This window comes from Nerophis ophidion, linkage group LG29 (genome assembly GCF_033978795.1).
Source record: "Nerophis ophidion isolate RoL-2023_Sa linkage group LG29, RoL_Noph_v1.0, whole genome shotgun sequence".
Classification (NCBI taxonomy): Eukaryota; Metazoa; Chordata; class Actinopteri; order Syngnathiformes; family Syngnathidae; genus Nerophis; species Nerophis ophidion.
Window position 1 is genome coordinate 30,682,903 of NC_084639.1, and position 14,566 is coordinate 30,697,468.

Genomic DNA, 14,566 nt, shown 5'->3' on the forward strand with positions numbered 1-14,566 from the left:
TTCACAGCGGAGCCAGCAGGAAACCATCCCAAGCGGAGGCGGATCAGCAGCGCAGAGATGTCCCCAGCCGATACACAGGCAAGCAGTACATGGCCACCGGATCGGACCGGACCCCCTCCACAGGGGAGAGTGGGACATAGAAGAAAAATAAAAGAAACAGCAGATCAACGGGTCTAAAAAGGGAGTCTATTTAAAGGCTAGAGTATACAAATGAGTTTTAAGGTGAGACTTAAATGCTTCTACTGAGGTGGGACGTCGCTCTGTGGTGAACTTAACATCGCCGAGGTAATAAAGCCGCCATTTTAATTTAACACATTGCAAACATTGGGTCTCAGCTCTGTTATTTTCCGTTTTTTTGACAATTTTTTGGAACCTTGGAGACATCATACCTCGTCGGTGTGTTGTTGGAGGGTGTAACAACACTAACAGGGAGGGATTCAAGTTGCACCACTGGCCCGAAGATGCGAAAGTGGCAAGAAATCTGCTGCCAGACCCCCATTGAATGTGCCGGAGTGTGTGCACATTTTACCGGCGATGCTAAGGGAGACATGGCACAGAGATGTATGGATAACCTGCAGATGCATTTGCAAAGATAAAGACAACGAAATCACAAAGGTGAGTTTTGTTGATGTTGTTTACTTATGTGCTAATCAGACATATTTGGTCGCAGCGTGACTGCCAGCTAATCGATGCTAACATGCTATGCTAATCAATGCTAATCAATGCTAACATGCTATTTACCAGCGGTGCTAAAGCAGACATGGCACAGAGATGTATGGATAACCTGCAGATGCATTTGCAACAATATTACGTTTCCTTCCACCCACATTTAATGCGAAAAAAACACTTATCAATCGACGGATTTAAGTTGCTCGAGTGTCACAAGATGGGAAAGTCCTGATAGTTTGGTCCGCACATTTTACCGGCAATGCTAACGCAGCTATTCGGCCATGCTATGGTTATGAGTAGCGTCAATAGCTATTCGCTCAATAGCTTCAGTTTTTATCTCAATACTTTTATACTCCAACCATCTGTTTCAATACATGCGTAATCTGTTGAATCGCGTAAGCCGCTGAAATCAGAGTCTGAATCCAAGCTAATGTCGCTATATCTTGCTGTGGTATTCGTCATGGTTTGTTTGTATTGGCAGCACTGTATGACGTCACAGGAAAATGAACAGTGTCAAGGCAAGGAGCGAAAAAAAGGCACTTTGAAGCTTTTTTTTAGGGATATTCCGGGACCGGTAAAATTTTGAAAAAAACAAGCCACTGAGAACTGATTTTTATTGTTTTTAACCCTTTTGAAATTGTGATAATGTTCCCCTTTAACACAATGTGAATTACCGTGGGTTTGTTGAAGGTGTGTGTTGGTTGTGGCAGCGTCCAAGTCCAGAGAGGAAGATCCCAAAGGGTTCGTGATCCAAGCAAGGTCCGTGGGGCAGGAGAGAAGCGTCCGAGGTCCAAATCCGGGTGTGGGGTCGAGAATCAAGGGAGGCAATCAGAATCCGGGTAGAAGTGCAAGGCAACGACTGAGGCACGAAGGCTGTGGGAACAGGAGAAGACAAAAGGACAAAATCAGGGCCAGGCACAAGGAAGGCAACAACAGACAAGAGAGAAAGCACAAGAGGGGAGCCAGAGACGCGAGAACTTACTGTAACCAGGGCTACGTTCCCACGAGAAGCAGTCAGCGACGAAGCTCTTTATTCTGTCGCCTCTCATTAGTCCCAGGTGTGTCGTTGGTAGATTGCCACCTGCTGTGTCGGCGCGTGGGCGCGGTCTGCGCAACGAGCATGGGGGCGTGTCCTGCTTGGCTCACAATGGAGCCTCTTGGTGTTCCCACAGCAGACAGTGTGTGTGCCATGACAGGTGACAGAAAAACATGATACAACCTGCCTATCGTGTGATTCTACCATGTTGGCAAAATACAAACACACAATATATTGACATATATAACACATAAAACATGGAATTAGAAGTGAACAGTACCCATCCCTACCAGCAAGTGTTGTTGTACTGGAAACTAATTTACAAACACAACTTCATCACACACAATACTCCACTATGGAATTGTTCTTATAATAAAATGAGAAACAAATCCATCTTTGTACAGCAATGGTTTGAAAAAGGCATTTGGTCACTGATGCACTTATTGACTGATAAAAAATATTTTAATATTTGAAGATTTTATTATGTACGACCTGTGAATAAAAATATTACAAAATTTAAAAAGGCTTTTTCTTTAAAAATATTCTACTTGCTGCATATTATCTTTTTAAATTATTTACTATTTCTGTTTTACTGTATTTTCTCTGGAACAAAAAAATACTCATATCTTCAAAGTTTGCATGCTTCCTAAGGCAAAGGAGTTAATTTAAGAAAAAAAAACGGAATTAACCACTTGCAATAATTTTTACGATGTTCTTTTGCAATTGAAGACAACACTTGTTTGTTTTTGTGATAGGGAAACAAAATAAAAAGTTTATTTTAAGAATGTATGCAAAGTAAATCTCTGTGGGATGATGTACAATATTGGCTTTTGCCTGACACTCCAAACTTTGACTGATATTGATGTTGTTTTGGGGATGTTAAAATAAAACAAAGAAACAAAAAAAATATTTAAAACACAATACTGGATTTATTTGATGTATCCACAAATGTAAAAACTTAGCCATCCTTCCACGAATAAATCTGCCATTTTCTCTCACTTTTATACTGCATAAAGGTCTGGGGACATACATATAAAACAATCACAACACAATCATCATAATACAGAGAAATACATATAATGAATAAAATAGATTAAAGAGACCCATAGATGATTAAAAAAGTCACACATTTTAAAATTGTATATAAGACAACTGTTGAAATGATGTATAAAGTAAATAATAATATGCTTCCTGAAGTGGTCCAGAAGATGTTTCAGATGTGAACCAGTATATATGTATATCATATATAGGTGCTAATCTATGGGATTATTAACAATTACAAATACAAATATGTAAAACTTTCATATTTCATATGAATAAGTCTGAAATTATATGATGAATATATATATATATATGTATATATCACACACACATAAAATGTTTATTGCATGTAAAACATTTCCCGTACTATTTACTCCCACCATCCATCCATCCATCCATCCATCCATCATCTTCCGCTTATCCGAGGTCGGGTCGCGGGGGCAACAGCCTAAGCAGGGAAACCCAGACTTCCCTCTCCCCAGCCACTTCGTCTAGCTCTTTCCGGGGGATCCCGAGGCACTCCCAGGCCAGCCGGGAGACATAGTCTTCCCAACGTGTCCTGGGTCTTCCCCGTGGCCTCCTACTAGCTGGACGTGCCCTAAACACCTCCCTAGGGAGGCGTTCGGGTGGCATCCTGACCAGATGCCCGAAACACCTCATCTGACTCCTCTCCATGTGAAGGAGCAGCGGCTTTACTTTGAGTTCCTCCCGGATGGCAGAGCTTCTCACCCTATCTCTAAGGGAGAGACCCGCCACACGGCGGAGGAAACTCATTTGGGCCGCTTGTACCCGTGATCTTATCCTTTCGGTCATGACCCAAAGTTCATGACCATAGGTGAGGATGGGAACGTAGATCGACCGGTAAATTGAGAGCTTTGCCTTCCGGCTCAGCTCCTTCTTTACCACAACAGATCGGTACAACGTCCGCATTACTGAAGACGCCGCACCGATCCGCCTGTCGATCTCACCATCCACTCTTCCCTCACTCGTGAACAAGACTCCTAGGTACTTGAACTCCTCCACTTGGGGCAGGGTCTCCTCCCCATTCCACCCTTTTCCGGGCGAGAATCATGGACTCGGACTTGGAGGTGCTGATTCTCATTCCGGTCGCTTCACACTCGGCTGCGAACCAATCCAGCGAGAGCTGAAGATCCCGGTCAGATGAAGCCATCAGGACTACATCATCTGCAAAAAGCAGAGACCTAATCCTGCGGTCACCAAACCGGAACCCCTCAACGCCTTGACTGCGCCTAGAAATTCTGTCCATAAAAGTTATGAACAGAATGGGTGACAAAGGACAGCCTTGGCGGAGTCCAACCCTCACTGGAAATGTGTTCGACTTAGTGCCGGCAATGCGAACTAAGCTCTGGCACTGATCGTACAGGGAACGGACCGCCACAATAAGACAGTCCGATACCCCATACTCTCTGAGCACTCCCCACAGGACTTGCCGAGGGACACGGTTGAATGCCTTCTCCAAGTCCACAAAGCACATGTAGACTGGTTGGGCAACCTCCCATGCACCCTCAAGAACCCTGCCGAGAGTATAGAGCTGGTCCACAGTTCCACGACCAGGACGAAAACCACACTGTTCCTCCTGAATCCGAGGTTCGACTATCCAGCGTAGCCTCCCACCTTTTTACTTAAATTGTTCTGTCCATTTTTTAATAAAAGTATACAATAATGCATATTAATGCATGTGCTTGACTGAAAAAAGAATTAATATAAAATATCTAATCTATAAATGTAGAAGCATATTACACAGATTGTTAGACAAACAACAATGTCACACATGTTATATGTGCTGATGTTGTTAGAAAGTCAATCAATCAATCAATCAATGTTTACTTATATAGCCCTAAATCACTAGTGTCTCAAAGGGCTGCACAAACCACCACGACATCCTCGGTAGGAAAACTCACACCCTGTGGGACATCGGTGACAATAATGACCCAGTGGGACGTCGGTGACAATGATGACTATGAGAACCTTAGAGAGGAGGAAAGCAATGGATGTCGAGCGGATCTAACATGATACTGTGAAAGTTCAATCCACAATGGATCCAACACAGTCGCGAGAGTCCAGTCCAAAGAGGATCCAAGACACAGCAGCGAGAGTCCCGTTCACAGCGGAGCCAGCAGGAAACCATCCCAAGCGGAGGCGGACCAGCAGCGCAGAGATGTCCCCAGCCGATACACAGGCGAGCAGTACATGGCCACCGGATCGGACCGGACCCCCTCCACACGGGAGAGTGGGACATAGAAGAAAAAGAAAAGAAACGGCAGATCAACTGGTCTAAAAAGGGAGTCTATTTAAAGGCTAGAGTATACAAATGAGTTTTAAGGTGAGACTTAAATGCTTCTACTGAGTCAAAATGAAAGTCTGGACAGTTTATTTCAAATCCTGCAGTTTCATTTGCTGCTGCTGTTCTCACCAGCACACTTGTGTTTCTTACACTGGTACTTAGAAGACAATCTTTCACCACACACACTGCAACTCAACACTTTCTCTCCTGGGTGTCTTCTCATGTGTGCTACAAGGCTTGATCGGTCACAAAAGCTTCTGTTGCAGATTGAACAGGAATGTGATTTTTTACCAGTGTGTGTTCTCGCGTGTGTTTTCAAACTCTGACTTGCAGTAAAACCTTTACCACAGGTTGAACAGGAAAAAGGTTTTTCACCAGTGTGTGCTCTCATGTGTACTTTCAAATGTTGACTTTGTGTAAAACCTTTACCACAAATTGAACAGGAAAAAGGTTTTTCACCAGCGTGTGTTCTCGTGTGTACTTTCAAATTGCGACTTTCTCTAAAACTTTTACCACAAATTGAACAGGGAAAAGGTTTTTCACCAGTGTGTGTTCTTGTGTGTCTTTTCAAACATTGACTGCTAGTAAAACCATTACCACAGATTGAACAAACAAAAGGTTTTTCATCAGTGTGTCTTCTTATGTGTACTTTCAAACTCTGACTTTTTGTAAAACCTTTACCACAGATTGAACAGGAAAAAGGTTTTTCACCAGTGTGTATTCTCATGTGTCTTTTCAAACTCTGACTTTCTGTAAAACCTTTACCACAGATTGAACAAACAAAAGTTTTTTCACCAGTGTGTCTTCTCATGTGTACTTTCAAACTCTGACTTTGTGTAAAACCTTTATCACAGGTTGAACAGGAAAAAGGTTTTTCACCAGTGTGTGTTCTCATGTGTACTTTCAAATCGTGACTTTGTGTAAAACCTTTACTACAGAGTGAACAAGAAAAAGGTTTTTCTCCAGTGTGTATTCTCATGTGTCTTTTCAATTTACTAGGATATTTAAAAGTTTTGTGACAGTGAGGACATGTGAAGTGAGTGTTGTCAGTGTGACATGTCTTATCATCTTTAGAGTCTTCATCATCAGTGTCAGGAGAGTGTGACGTTGTGTCCTCACTATCTGATAGTGGAGCTAAGAGCTTGTCTGCTTGTGATCCTCCACAGTGGTCTCCATCAGCTTCTGTTGTCATGTGTTGTGTTGAGCTGCTGCTTGGAGGCTCCCCCCCTCCCCTCTCCTCACTTTCACCTTTGACCCCATCATCTTCACTCTTCACAATCAAATGGAACTCCTCCAACCATTCTTGACTGATGCTGTGTTCCTCCTCTTCCTCTTTAAAATGCGGGGTCAGTGGGTTATTTTCTTCCCTTTGCATTTGCAATGTATGTGGCGCCTCTTCTTCCTCCTTAATGTGGAAGGGCTGTGGCTCCTCCTTGCCCATCCTGAAGCTCCACTTCTGTTGCTCAGAGAGAAGATGTTCTTCATAGACGTCTGCAGGACACAAAAAGACAAACATGCTCGAGGAGTCCATCTTTTTTTCAGTCACATGTTAGGAGCGATATAGAAAAGGTTTTTACCAATTCAGATTTCCTTTTCAATTCTGCTTTACAATTCAGTTATTTGTGGACTCACTTTTGCTTTCAAATTCGGTAAAAAGGAGAAGAAATAGGTCGATTAGCACCAACAGTGAGGTATTAAGAGGCCCAGACCTTACGGTTACCCCGTGGGGTGTCAGAGGTCCCTAAGGACAATATTCTGCTTTGAAAATATCTATAAAAAATATATTTTTGGCTATAAATTGATAAGATACTAAACGTTATTTTTGTGGTATTACACAAAACTTTCCTCCAGAAATTGAGCTGTTTGGCCACCATACCCAGTAATATGTTTGGAGGAGAAAAAGGTGAGGCCTTTAATGCCAGGAACACCATTCCCACCGTCAAACATGTTGGTGGTAGTATTATGCTCTGGGCCTGTTTTGCTGCCAATGGAAATGGTGCTTTAAAAGGGAACATTATCACCAGACCTATGTAAGCGTCAATATATACTGTACCTTAATGTTGCAGAAAAAAGACCATATATTTTTTTAACCGATTTCCGAACTCTATATGGGTGAATTTTGGCGAATTAAACGCCTTTCTGTTTAGCCCTCTTGAAGCAATGACGTCAGTGCATGGCGTTGCCTAGGTAAGAAAGCCGCCATTTTCATTTTGTCAAACACATTACAAACACCGGTCTCAGCTCTGTTATTTTCCGTTTTTTCGACTATTTTTTGGAACCTTGGAGACATCATGCCTCGACGGTGTGTTGTCGGAGGTTGTAACAACACTAACAGGGAGGGATTCAAGTTGCACCACTGGCCCGAAGATGCCAAAGTGCCAAGAAATCTGCTGCCAGACCCCCATTAAATGTGCCAGAGTGTCTCCACATTTTACCGGCGATGACAGACATGGCACAGAGATGTATGGATAACCTGCAGATGCATTTTAGATAGATTAGATTAAATAGTACTTTATTTATTCCGTCAGGAGAGTTCTTTCAGGTAAATTAAAATTTTCAGCACAATCCCAATCAAGATCAAACAAACATTATAAATGCTTTAAAATGTAATATCGGAAATTTTTGGTATCGGTTTCAAAATTTTAGGGATCAGTTTCAAAAAGTAAAATGTATGACTTTTTAAAACGCCGCTGTGTACACGGACGTAGGGAGAAGTGCAGAGCGCCAATAAACCTTAAAGGCACTGCCTTTGTATGCCGGCCCAATCACAGGATATCTACAGCTTTTCATTTACACAAGTGAATGCAAGGCATACTTGGTCAATAGCAATACAGGTCACACTGAGGGTGGCCGTATAAACAACTTTAACACTGTTACAAATATGCGCCACACTTTAAACCCACACCAAACAATATTGACTAACATTTCCGCACTGTAACACAACATAAACACAACAGAACAAATACCCAGAATCCCTTGCAGCACAAACTCTTCCGAGACGCTACAACAGGGGTCGGGAACCTTTTTGGCTGAGAGAGCCATGAAAGCCAAATATTTTAAAATGTATTTCCATGAGAGCCATATCATCTTTTTTAACATTGACTACAACTAAATGTGTGCATTTTTTAAGTAAAACCAATATTTTTAGAGTATAATAAGTATGTAATTATTTTTAATAACATTGTTATTTTTTTAACAGGTGCGGTTGAAACGGATGGATGGATTAAAATTCATGAGAATGTTTTATATTTTGAACATTATTTTTAACATTGTGATTACCAGCGGAATTATTCATTACTTATCGTGTTAAGCAATGTCAGCTCAGATTTATCTGAGAGCCAGATGCAGTCATCAAAAGAGCCACATCTGGCTCGAGAGCCGTACATTCCCTACCCCTGCGCTACAATATACACCCCCCGAATTAAGGTTTTAGAATGGCCTTCCTAAAGTCCCGACATAAACGTATGGACAATGCTGCAGAAACAAGTCCATGTCAGAAAACCAGAAGCTTGTGGATTGCTAACAAAAGCGCTTTATTGCAGTGAAACTTGCCAAGGGACATGTAAGCAAATATTAACATTGCTGTACGTATACTTTTGACCCAGCATATTTGCTCACTTTCTCAGTAAACCCATAATAAATTCATAAAAGAACCAAACTTTTGTTATGAGGTGGCGACTTGTCCAGGGTGCACGCCTCCTTCCGCCCGAATGCAGCTGAGATAGATATATTCCTCTTCCAACGAGATCCCGTTTTTTTCTGGAGTTAACAGGAAAAGGAGAAAGCAATATCGGCGTCGTTTCATTTTTCTCTAACTACTTTAGAAAGTTCCACAACTGTTGACGTTATCCCACGCTTGTGCTACAGCACTCATCTCATTGTGCAACATGTCAATGTTTCAAGTGGAACTAAACCTGATCTCTGAAAGAGGCACACATTATTTCCAAAGCAGGGCCCCCATCCACATATACAATACTAGAACATATCTGATGAAAGCAAACATTATTTTGTTATTTGAATTATAAGAGGGCCATACCACCTATTAGGGTTGTACGGTATGCCGGTATTAGTATAGTACCGCTAATGAATCATTTTCTGTACTATACCGTTCTCTAAACGTACCCCCCTTCTCCCGTGTCAAAGTCACGTCGGGACATTGCTGGTTTACAAGCAGACGAGCACGTTCGGCGGCACACAATCACTGAGTACTTACAAGTAGACACAGTGTGGAGACAGAAAAGGGGAGAACGTACGCATTTTGGCTTAAAAACTAACAATAAAGGTGAAGTTATAACACTGAAACACCCTCAGGAAGAGGGGCTTTAAGACATGGATAGCTAGCTAGCGGCTAACGTCCATCCGCGGTCGGCAGTGTTTAGCTACTTCTAAATCACTAATCCTCGCCTCCATGGCGACAAATAAAGTACGTTTCTCACAAGTAACATTATCACTGGAGGACGAGGAACAGCTAAACATGCTTCACTACACACCGTAGCTCATCGGCATAAAAATGTAAACAAACGCCACGTATCTAGCCGATACTAATATGATTACATCGATATGTTTTGGCATCACAACATCTTCTTTTGTTTTTTTTAAACGTATATTATGTTTATAAACTCAGGAAATATGTCCATAGACACATGAGGACTTTGAATATGACCAATGTATGATCCTGTAACTACTTGGTATCGGATTGATACCCAAATTTGTGGTATCACCCAAAAACTAATGTAAAGTATCAAAGAAGAGAAGAATACGTGATTATTACATTTTAACAGAAGTGTAGATAGAACATGTTAAAATAGAAAATAAGCAGATACTAACAGTAAATGAACAAGTACATTAATAATTCATTTTCTACCACATCCTTAATAATGTTGACAAAATAATAGGTGTATAAATGAGACAACATGTTAGTGCATATGTCAGCAGACTAATTAGGAGTCTTTGTTTGTTTACTTACTAGTAAAAGACAAGTTGTCTAGCATGTTCACTATTTTATTTAAGGACTTAACAGCAATAATAAACATATGTTTAATGTACCCTAAGTTTATTTTGTTAAAATAAAGCCAATAATGCCATTTTTGTGGTCCCCTTTATTTAGAAAAGTACCAAAATAATTTTAGTACCGGTATCAAAATATTGGTATCGTTACAACACTTAATTTCCCCTCAGGGATTATTAAAGTATTTCTGATTCTGATTGCGTTTTTATTGGCCGTCTTCAAAGTAATGAACATTCCGGAACAATTTCTTCAGTTTTGATTCACCGAAAGTTTTATCAGTCACAAATAGTTTGCACTCAGACAACTTTGCCGCGAAGGGGGCTGACAAAATAAAGACTTTAGAAAGGCAATAAAAATCTGCTAATTAGTACTAATAAACTAGATTGATTGAGACATTGCTGGACAGCAGAGAAGTGACTAAATCCAAACAAACGTTGAAATTATTCTTTTAAGATATCAGGCTTGTATCTTCAGTAGGAATATAAATCGTTAGGAATTTATCGATATGATACCATAATCGACACTCCTTATCGATACCAGTATTTATCTGTACTCTTATCGGTACTACATGTCATTTGTGGAAACAAAAAAGTGGAAAGAAGGCATTTTATATAGCATTCCTATTAGCACAAGAGGTTGAACACCTCCAACATGATGTTCTGTAACATCTCAGAGCAGGGAAGTCTTTTATCAGCAGCTCTTAATTTGAAGTCTTAAAGGGGAACATTATCAGCAGACCTATGTAAGCGTCAATATATACCTTGATGGTGCAGAAAAAAGACCATCTATATTTTTAACCGATTTCTGAACTCTAAATGGGTGAATTTTGGCGAATTAAACGCCTTTCTGTTTATCGCGCTGGAGGCGATGACGTCAGAATGTGACGTCGCCGAGGTAACACACCCGCCATTTTCATTTTCAACACATTACAAACACCGGGTCACAGCTCTGTTATTTTCCATTTTTTTGACTATTTTTTGGAACCTTGGAGACATCATGCCTCGACGGTGTGTTGTCGGAGGGTGTAACAACACTAACAGGGAGGGATTCAAGTTGCACCACTGGCCCGAAGATGCCAAAGTGGCAAGAAATCTGCCGCCAGACCCCCATTGAATGTGCCAGTGTCTCCACATTTTACCGGCGATGCTAACGCAGCTATTCGGCCATGCTATGACTATGAATTCGCTCAATAGCTTCAGTTTCTTCTTCAATTCTTTCATACTCCAACCATCTGTTTCAATACATGCGTAATCTGTTGAATCGCTTAAGTCGCTGAAATCCGAGTTTGAATCCGAGCTAATGTCACTATATCTTGCTGTGGTATTCCCATTGTTTGTTTACATTGGCAGCACTGTGTGACGTCACAGGGAAATGGCCAGTGTCTTCGCAGAGAGCGAAAATAAGTCATTTTAAAGCTTTATTTAGGAATATTCCGAGACCGGTAAAATTTTGAAAAAAATTTCAAAAAATACAACAAGCCACTGGGAACTGATTTTTATTGTTTTTAACCCTTTTAAAATTGTGATAATGTTCCCCTTTAAAGAAGTCAACTATGTGTGCAGTGCAAGGATAAATGCAGTTATGTCATCTTCTTGTCAATAACACACACATCAAACTTTTGTTGCTTCCTTATTTGTCATTATTCAAAGCTGATTGTAATGTGTAGCAGCGGCAGCTGAACTCAATGTGACAACGTGTCATAGTTATGTCAGTCAGCTGGAATTAAAAATACAAATAGTTGAGTCGTTAGTCCAGAATCTTCACGGTCCTCATGGACGACATAATTAGGAACCAGTATTAATGCAAAAATGGTACTTGGTGTACATCCCTTATCTTCACCACTAAACCTTTGAAATATGCTGACATATGTGCTGCTAAGGTAAATAAACAGTAGCCATATTGAATGTTTGCCTTCATTTGACCACGTGAGGTAAGGAGGACGGCCTCTAGGTCACATGGTTACACCCCAGCAATTACACTGTTGATGATTGATGAGCATTCATATTTAAATGGTGGTGTTAAAAAGCAAACATATCTTCATCTTTAGTGATAAATGTGTCCCCCGGATGAACATGTGTCACAAACATTGTATTAGATGATATGTGGATGTTGTGCTTACTTGGACTGTGATGAAGCTGTGAGGACTCAGGTGGTTTGTCTTCATGCTCTTCAGTCTTCACAGAGACAACAGTCAGTGGAAACTTGCTGACATCAGCCTCCTCCTGCCCAACAGGACACTCTCCCCCCTCTTCTTCTTTGAAATAAGAGGGCTGTGGCTCATCTTTGTCCCCTTTAAAATGTGAGGGCTGTGGATACTCTAAAGTGAAACTGTCCCCCTGCAGATGAGGGAGACATTCTTCTTGGTGTCCAATCAGCTGATGGATGTCTACAGGACACAAACAAAACACATTTTAACTCCTACATGCTGAATATTAAATTGTACATGAAATATAGGGCTGTGGCTATTGAAAATTTTATTAATCAAGTGTTCTAATGGAAATGTTTCCAATTAGTTGAGTAACTGGAAAAAACAGTGTTGCTTGGTTAAAGACAAATTTATGCGACTATAAAACATTTCACTTAATAATGAACGGCCAATTGGTTTGAGATGGTATGAGATCAAGATGTCATCTTTAGATCAGGCTTTGTTTTTTTGCCAATCACAGACACGTTAGAAAGTTAAAGTACCAATGATTGTCATACACACACTAGGTGTGGGGAGATTATTTCCTGCATTTAGCCCATCACCCTTGATCACATCCTGGGAGGTGAGGGGAGCAGTGAGCAGCAGCGGTGGCCACGCCCGGGAATAACTTTTATGGTGATTAAACCCCAATTACAACACTTGATGATGAGTGCAAGGCAGAGAAGTAATGGGTCCCATTTTTATAGTATTTGGTATGACTGGGGGGCTTCACGGTGGAAGAGGGGTTAGTGCGTCTGCCTCACAATACGAAGTTCCTGCAGTCCTGGGTTCAAATCCAGGCTCGGGATCTTTCTGTGTGGAGTTTGCATGTTCTCCCCGTGAATGCGTGGGTTCCCTCCGGGTACTCCGGCTTCCTCCCGCTTCCAAAGACATGCACCTGGGGATAGGTTGATTGGCAACACTAAATGGTCCCTAGTGTGTGAATGTGAGTGTTAATGTTGTCTGTCTATCTGTGTTGGCCCTGCGATGAGGTGGCGACTTGTCCAGGGTGTACCCCGCCTTCCGCCCGATTGTAGCTGAGATAGGCGCCAGCGCCCCCCGCGACCCCAAAAGGGAATAAGCGGTAGAAAATGGATGGATGGGATGGGTATGACTGGGTTGGGGTTTGAACTCACAACCTACCGATCTCAGGGAGGGTGCACCGACATGAAGGAAATAACAGGTCAGTATGCTTTGACACACATATATAACTTGTCAAACCTGCCAGCTATCAGGCTAGGTTTACAGCGTCAGTCACCATGGTAACTGACTCTGACTTTGTCTTACCTCTCTTATTTTTGGAGGTAAAACTCTCGAGCTTTACATACTCAGGACTTTGCACTTAACCTGCTCTCTGGAATATTCCCCCGGTGACTGTGTGAGTTTTGTGTAAACATGTTGATACACATTGTTACAAACATCAACCTCTCATAAATATTGTGTGTCTGACACTGTCTCCTTCTTATCAACAATGTAAAACAATCAGTGCATCATCCTCACATAACAATTCATCTTCCTGTAGACAATTTATTGAAGAATAGTGTTAATAATGAAATATAAAGTTATTAAAGATGTGAGAGTAAGAAGTAAACAAACCTGTTCTGTGTAACACAACTTGATGTTTTTCATGTTGTCGCTCCTTCTCCTCTTTTGTTGGACAAAGTTCCTCCTCGTACTCTGCTGTCGTTCTTTGGCACATTTTCACACAATCACAACACTTTACACTCACACTTGATCTCTACTTAGTGATGTGTTTTGATCACTTCCGCCTCTCTTTGTTAGCAGCTAACAAGCTAAGCTAACTAGCAAGCTAATCTAGCTCGAGAAGCATCAAAGTGCGCTCAGACTAATATAACCGGATGCAAACAGTTATTAACGATGTTTACTCTATTTACTAGAGTGTAATAAAGGACATATATGTGTACATGGAGGCACAGATTAAGAACACTGAACTGTGACGACTGCAATAACGTCTTCACCGTCAGACGCCATCTTGCTTTATCCTCGCCGTGTTTGGTTCGCGCGCAGTGTTGTCAGATCTCGCGAGAGAAATAAGTAAGCAGCTATTTTCCAAATCTCGCGAGAGAAATACGTAAAACCAGCTTTCCACCACCGGTAAAAATATTTTATTATATACTATTTACTTATTATGAAAATAAAAGTAAAATTGTCCATTTCAAATCTTCATAACAAAGACATAAAACTTATTTACGTAAAAATATTTAAATATTTAAAAATGTATTCAAACAACAGTAGCATAAGGAAGGACAAAAAAGAAACAACATACATATTACACTCATGATATTATTTTAGTTTTTGATG

At 41.0% G+C, this 14,566-nt stretch overlaps 1 protein-coding gene and 1 long non-coding RNA gene across 4 annotated transcripts in view; both read right to left on the reverse strand.

The window, feature by feature from the left end:
• The window catches only part of LOC133546175 (zinc finger protein OZF-like), a 396,978-nt gene extending 382,722 nt beyond the window's left edge, over positions 1–14,256 (reverse strand). The window contains exons 1-3 of one of the 3 annotated variants that reach the window (XM_061892038.1): positions 13,841–14,256; positions 12,179–12,445; positions 2,615–6,542 (exon numbers count right to left, since the gene is read on the reverse strand). In XM_061892038.1, the coding sequence (XP_061748022.1) occupies positions 5,158–6,542; positions 12,179–12,445; positions 13,841–13,943 (1,755 nt within the window). In that variant the 5' untranslated portion in view covers positions 13,944–14,256 and the 3' untranslated portion in view covers positions 2,615–5,157. Of the gene's footprint in view, positions 1–2,614; positions 6,543–8,710; positions 8,811–12,178; positions 12,446–13,840 lie in introns of those variants that run through there. The other 2 variants (XM_061892040.1, XM_061892037.1) reach the window with 2 other exon arrangements.
• LOC133546215 (uncharacterized) lies at positions 1,267–2,065 on the reverse strand. Its single transcript, XR_009805027.1, has 2 exons — positions 1,652–2,065; positions 1,267–1,542 (listed from the first exon to the last, which is right to left on the reverse strand). It is a non-coding gene; the product is annotated as an uncharacterized LOC133546215 (long non-coding RNA).
• Positions 14,257–14,566: the final 310 nt, after the last annotated feature.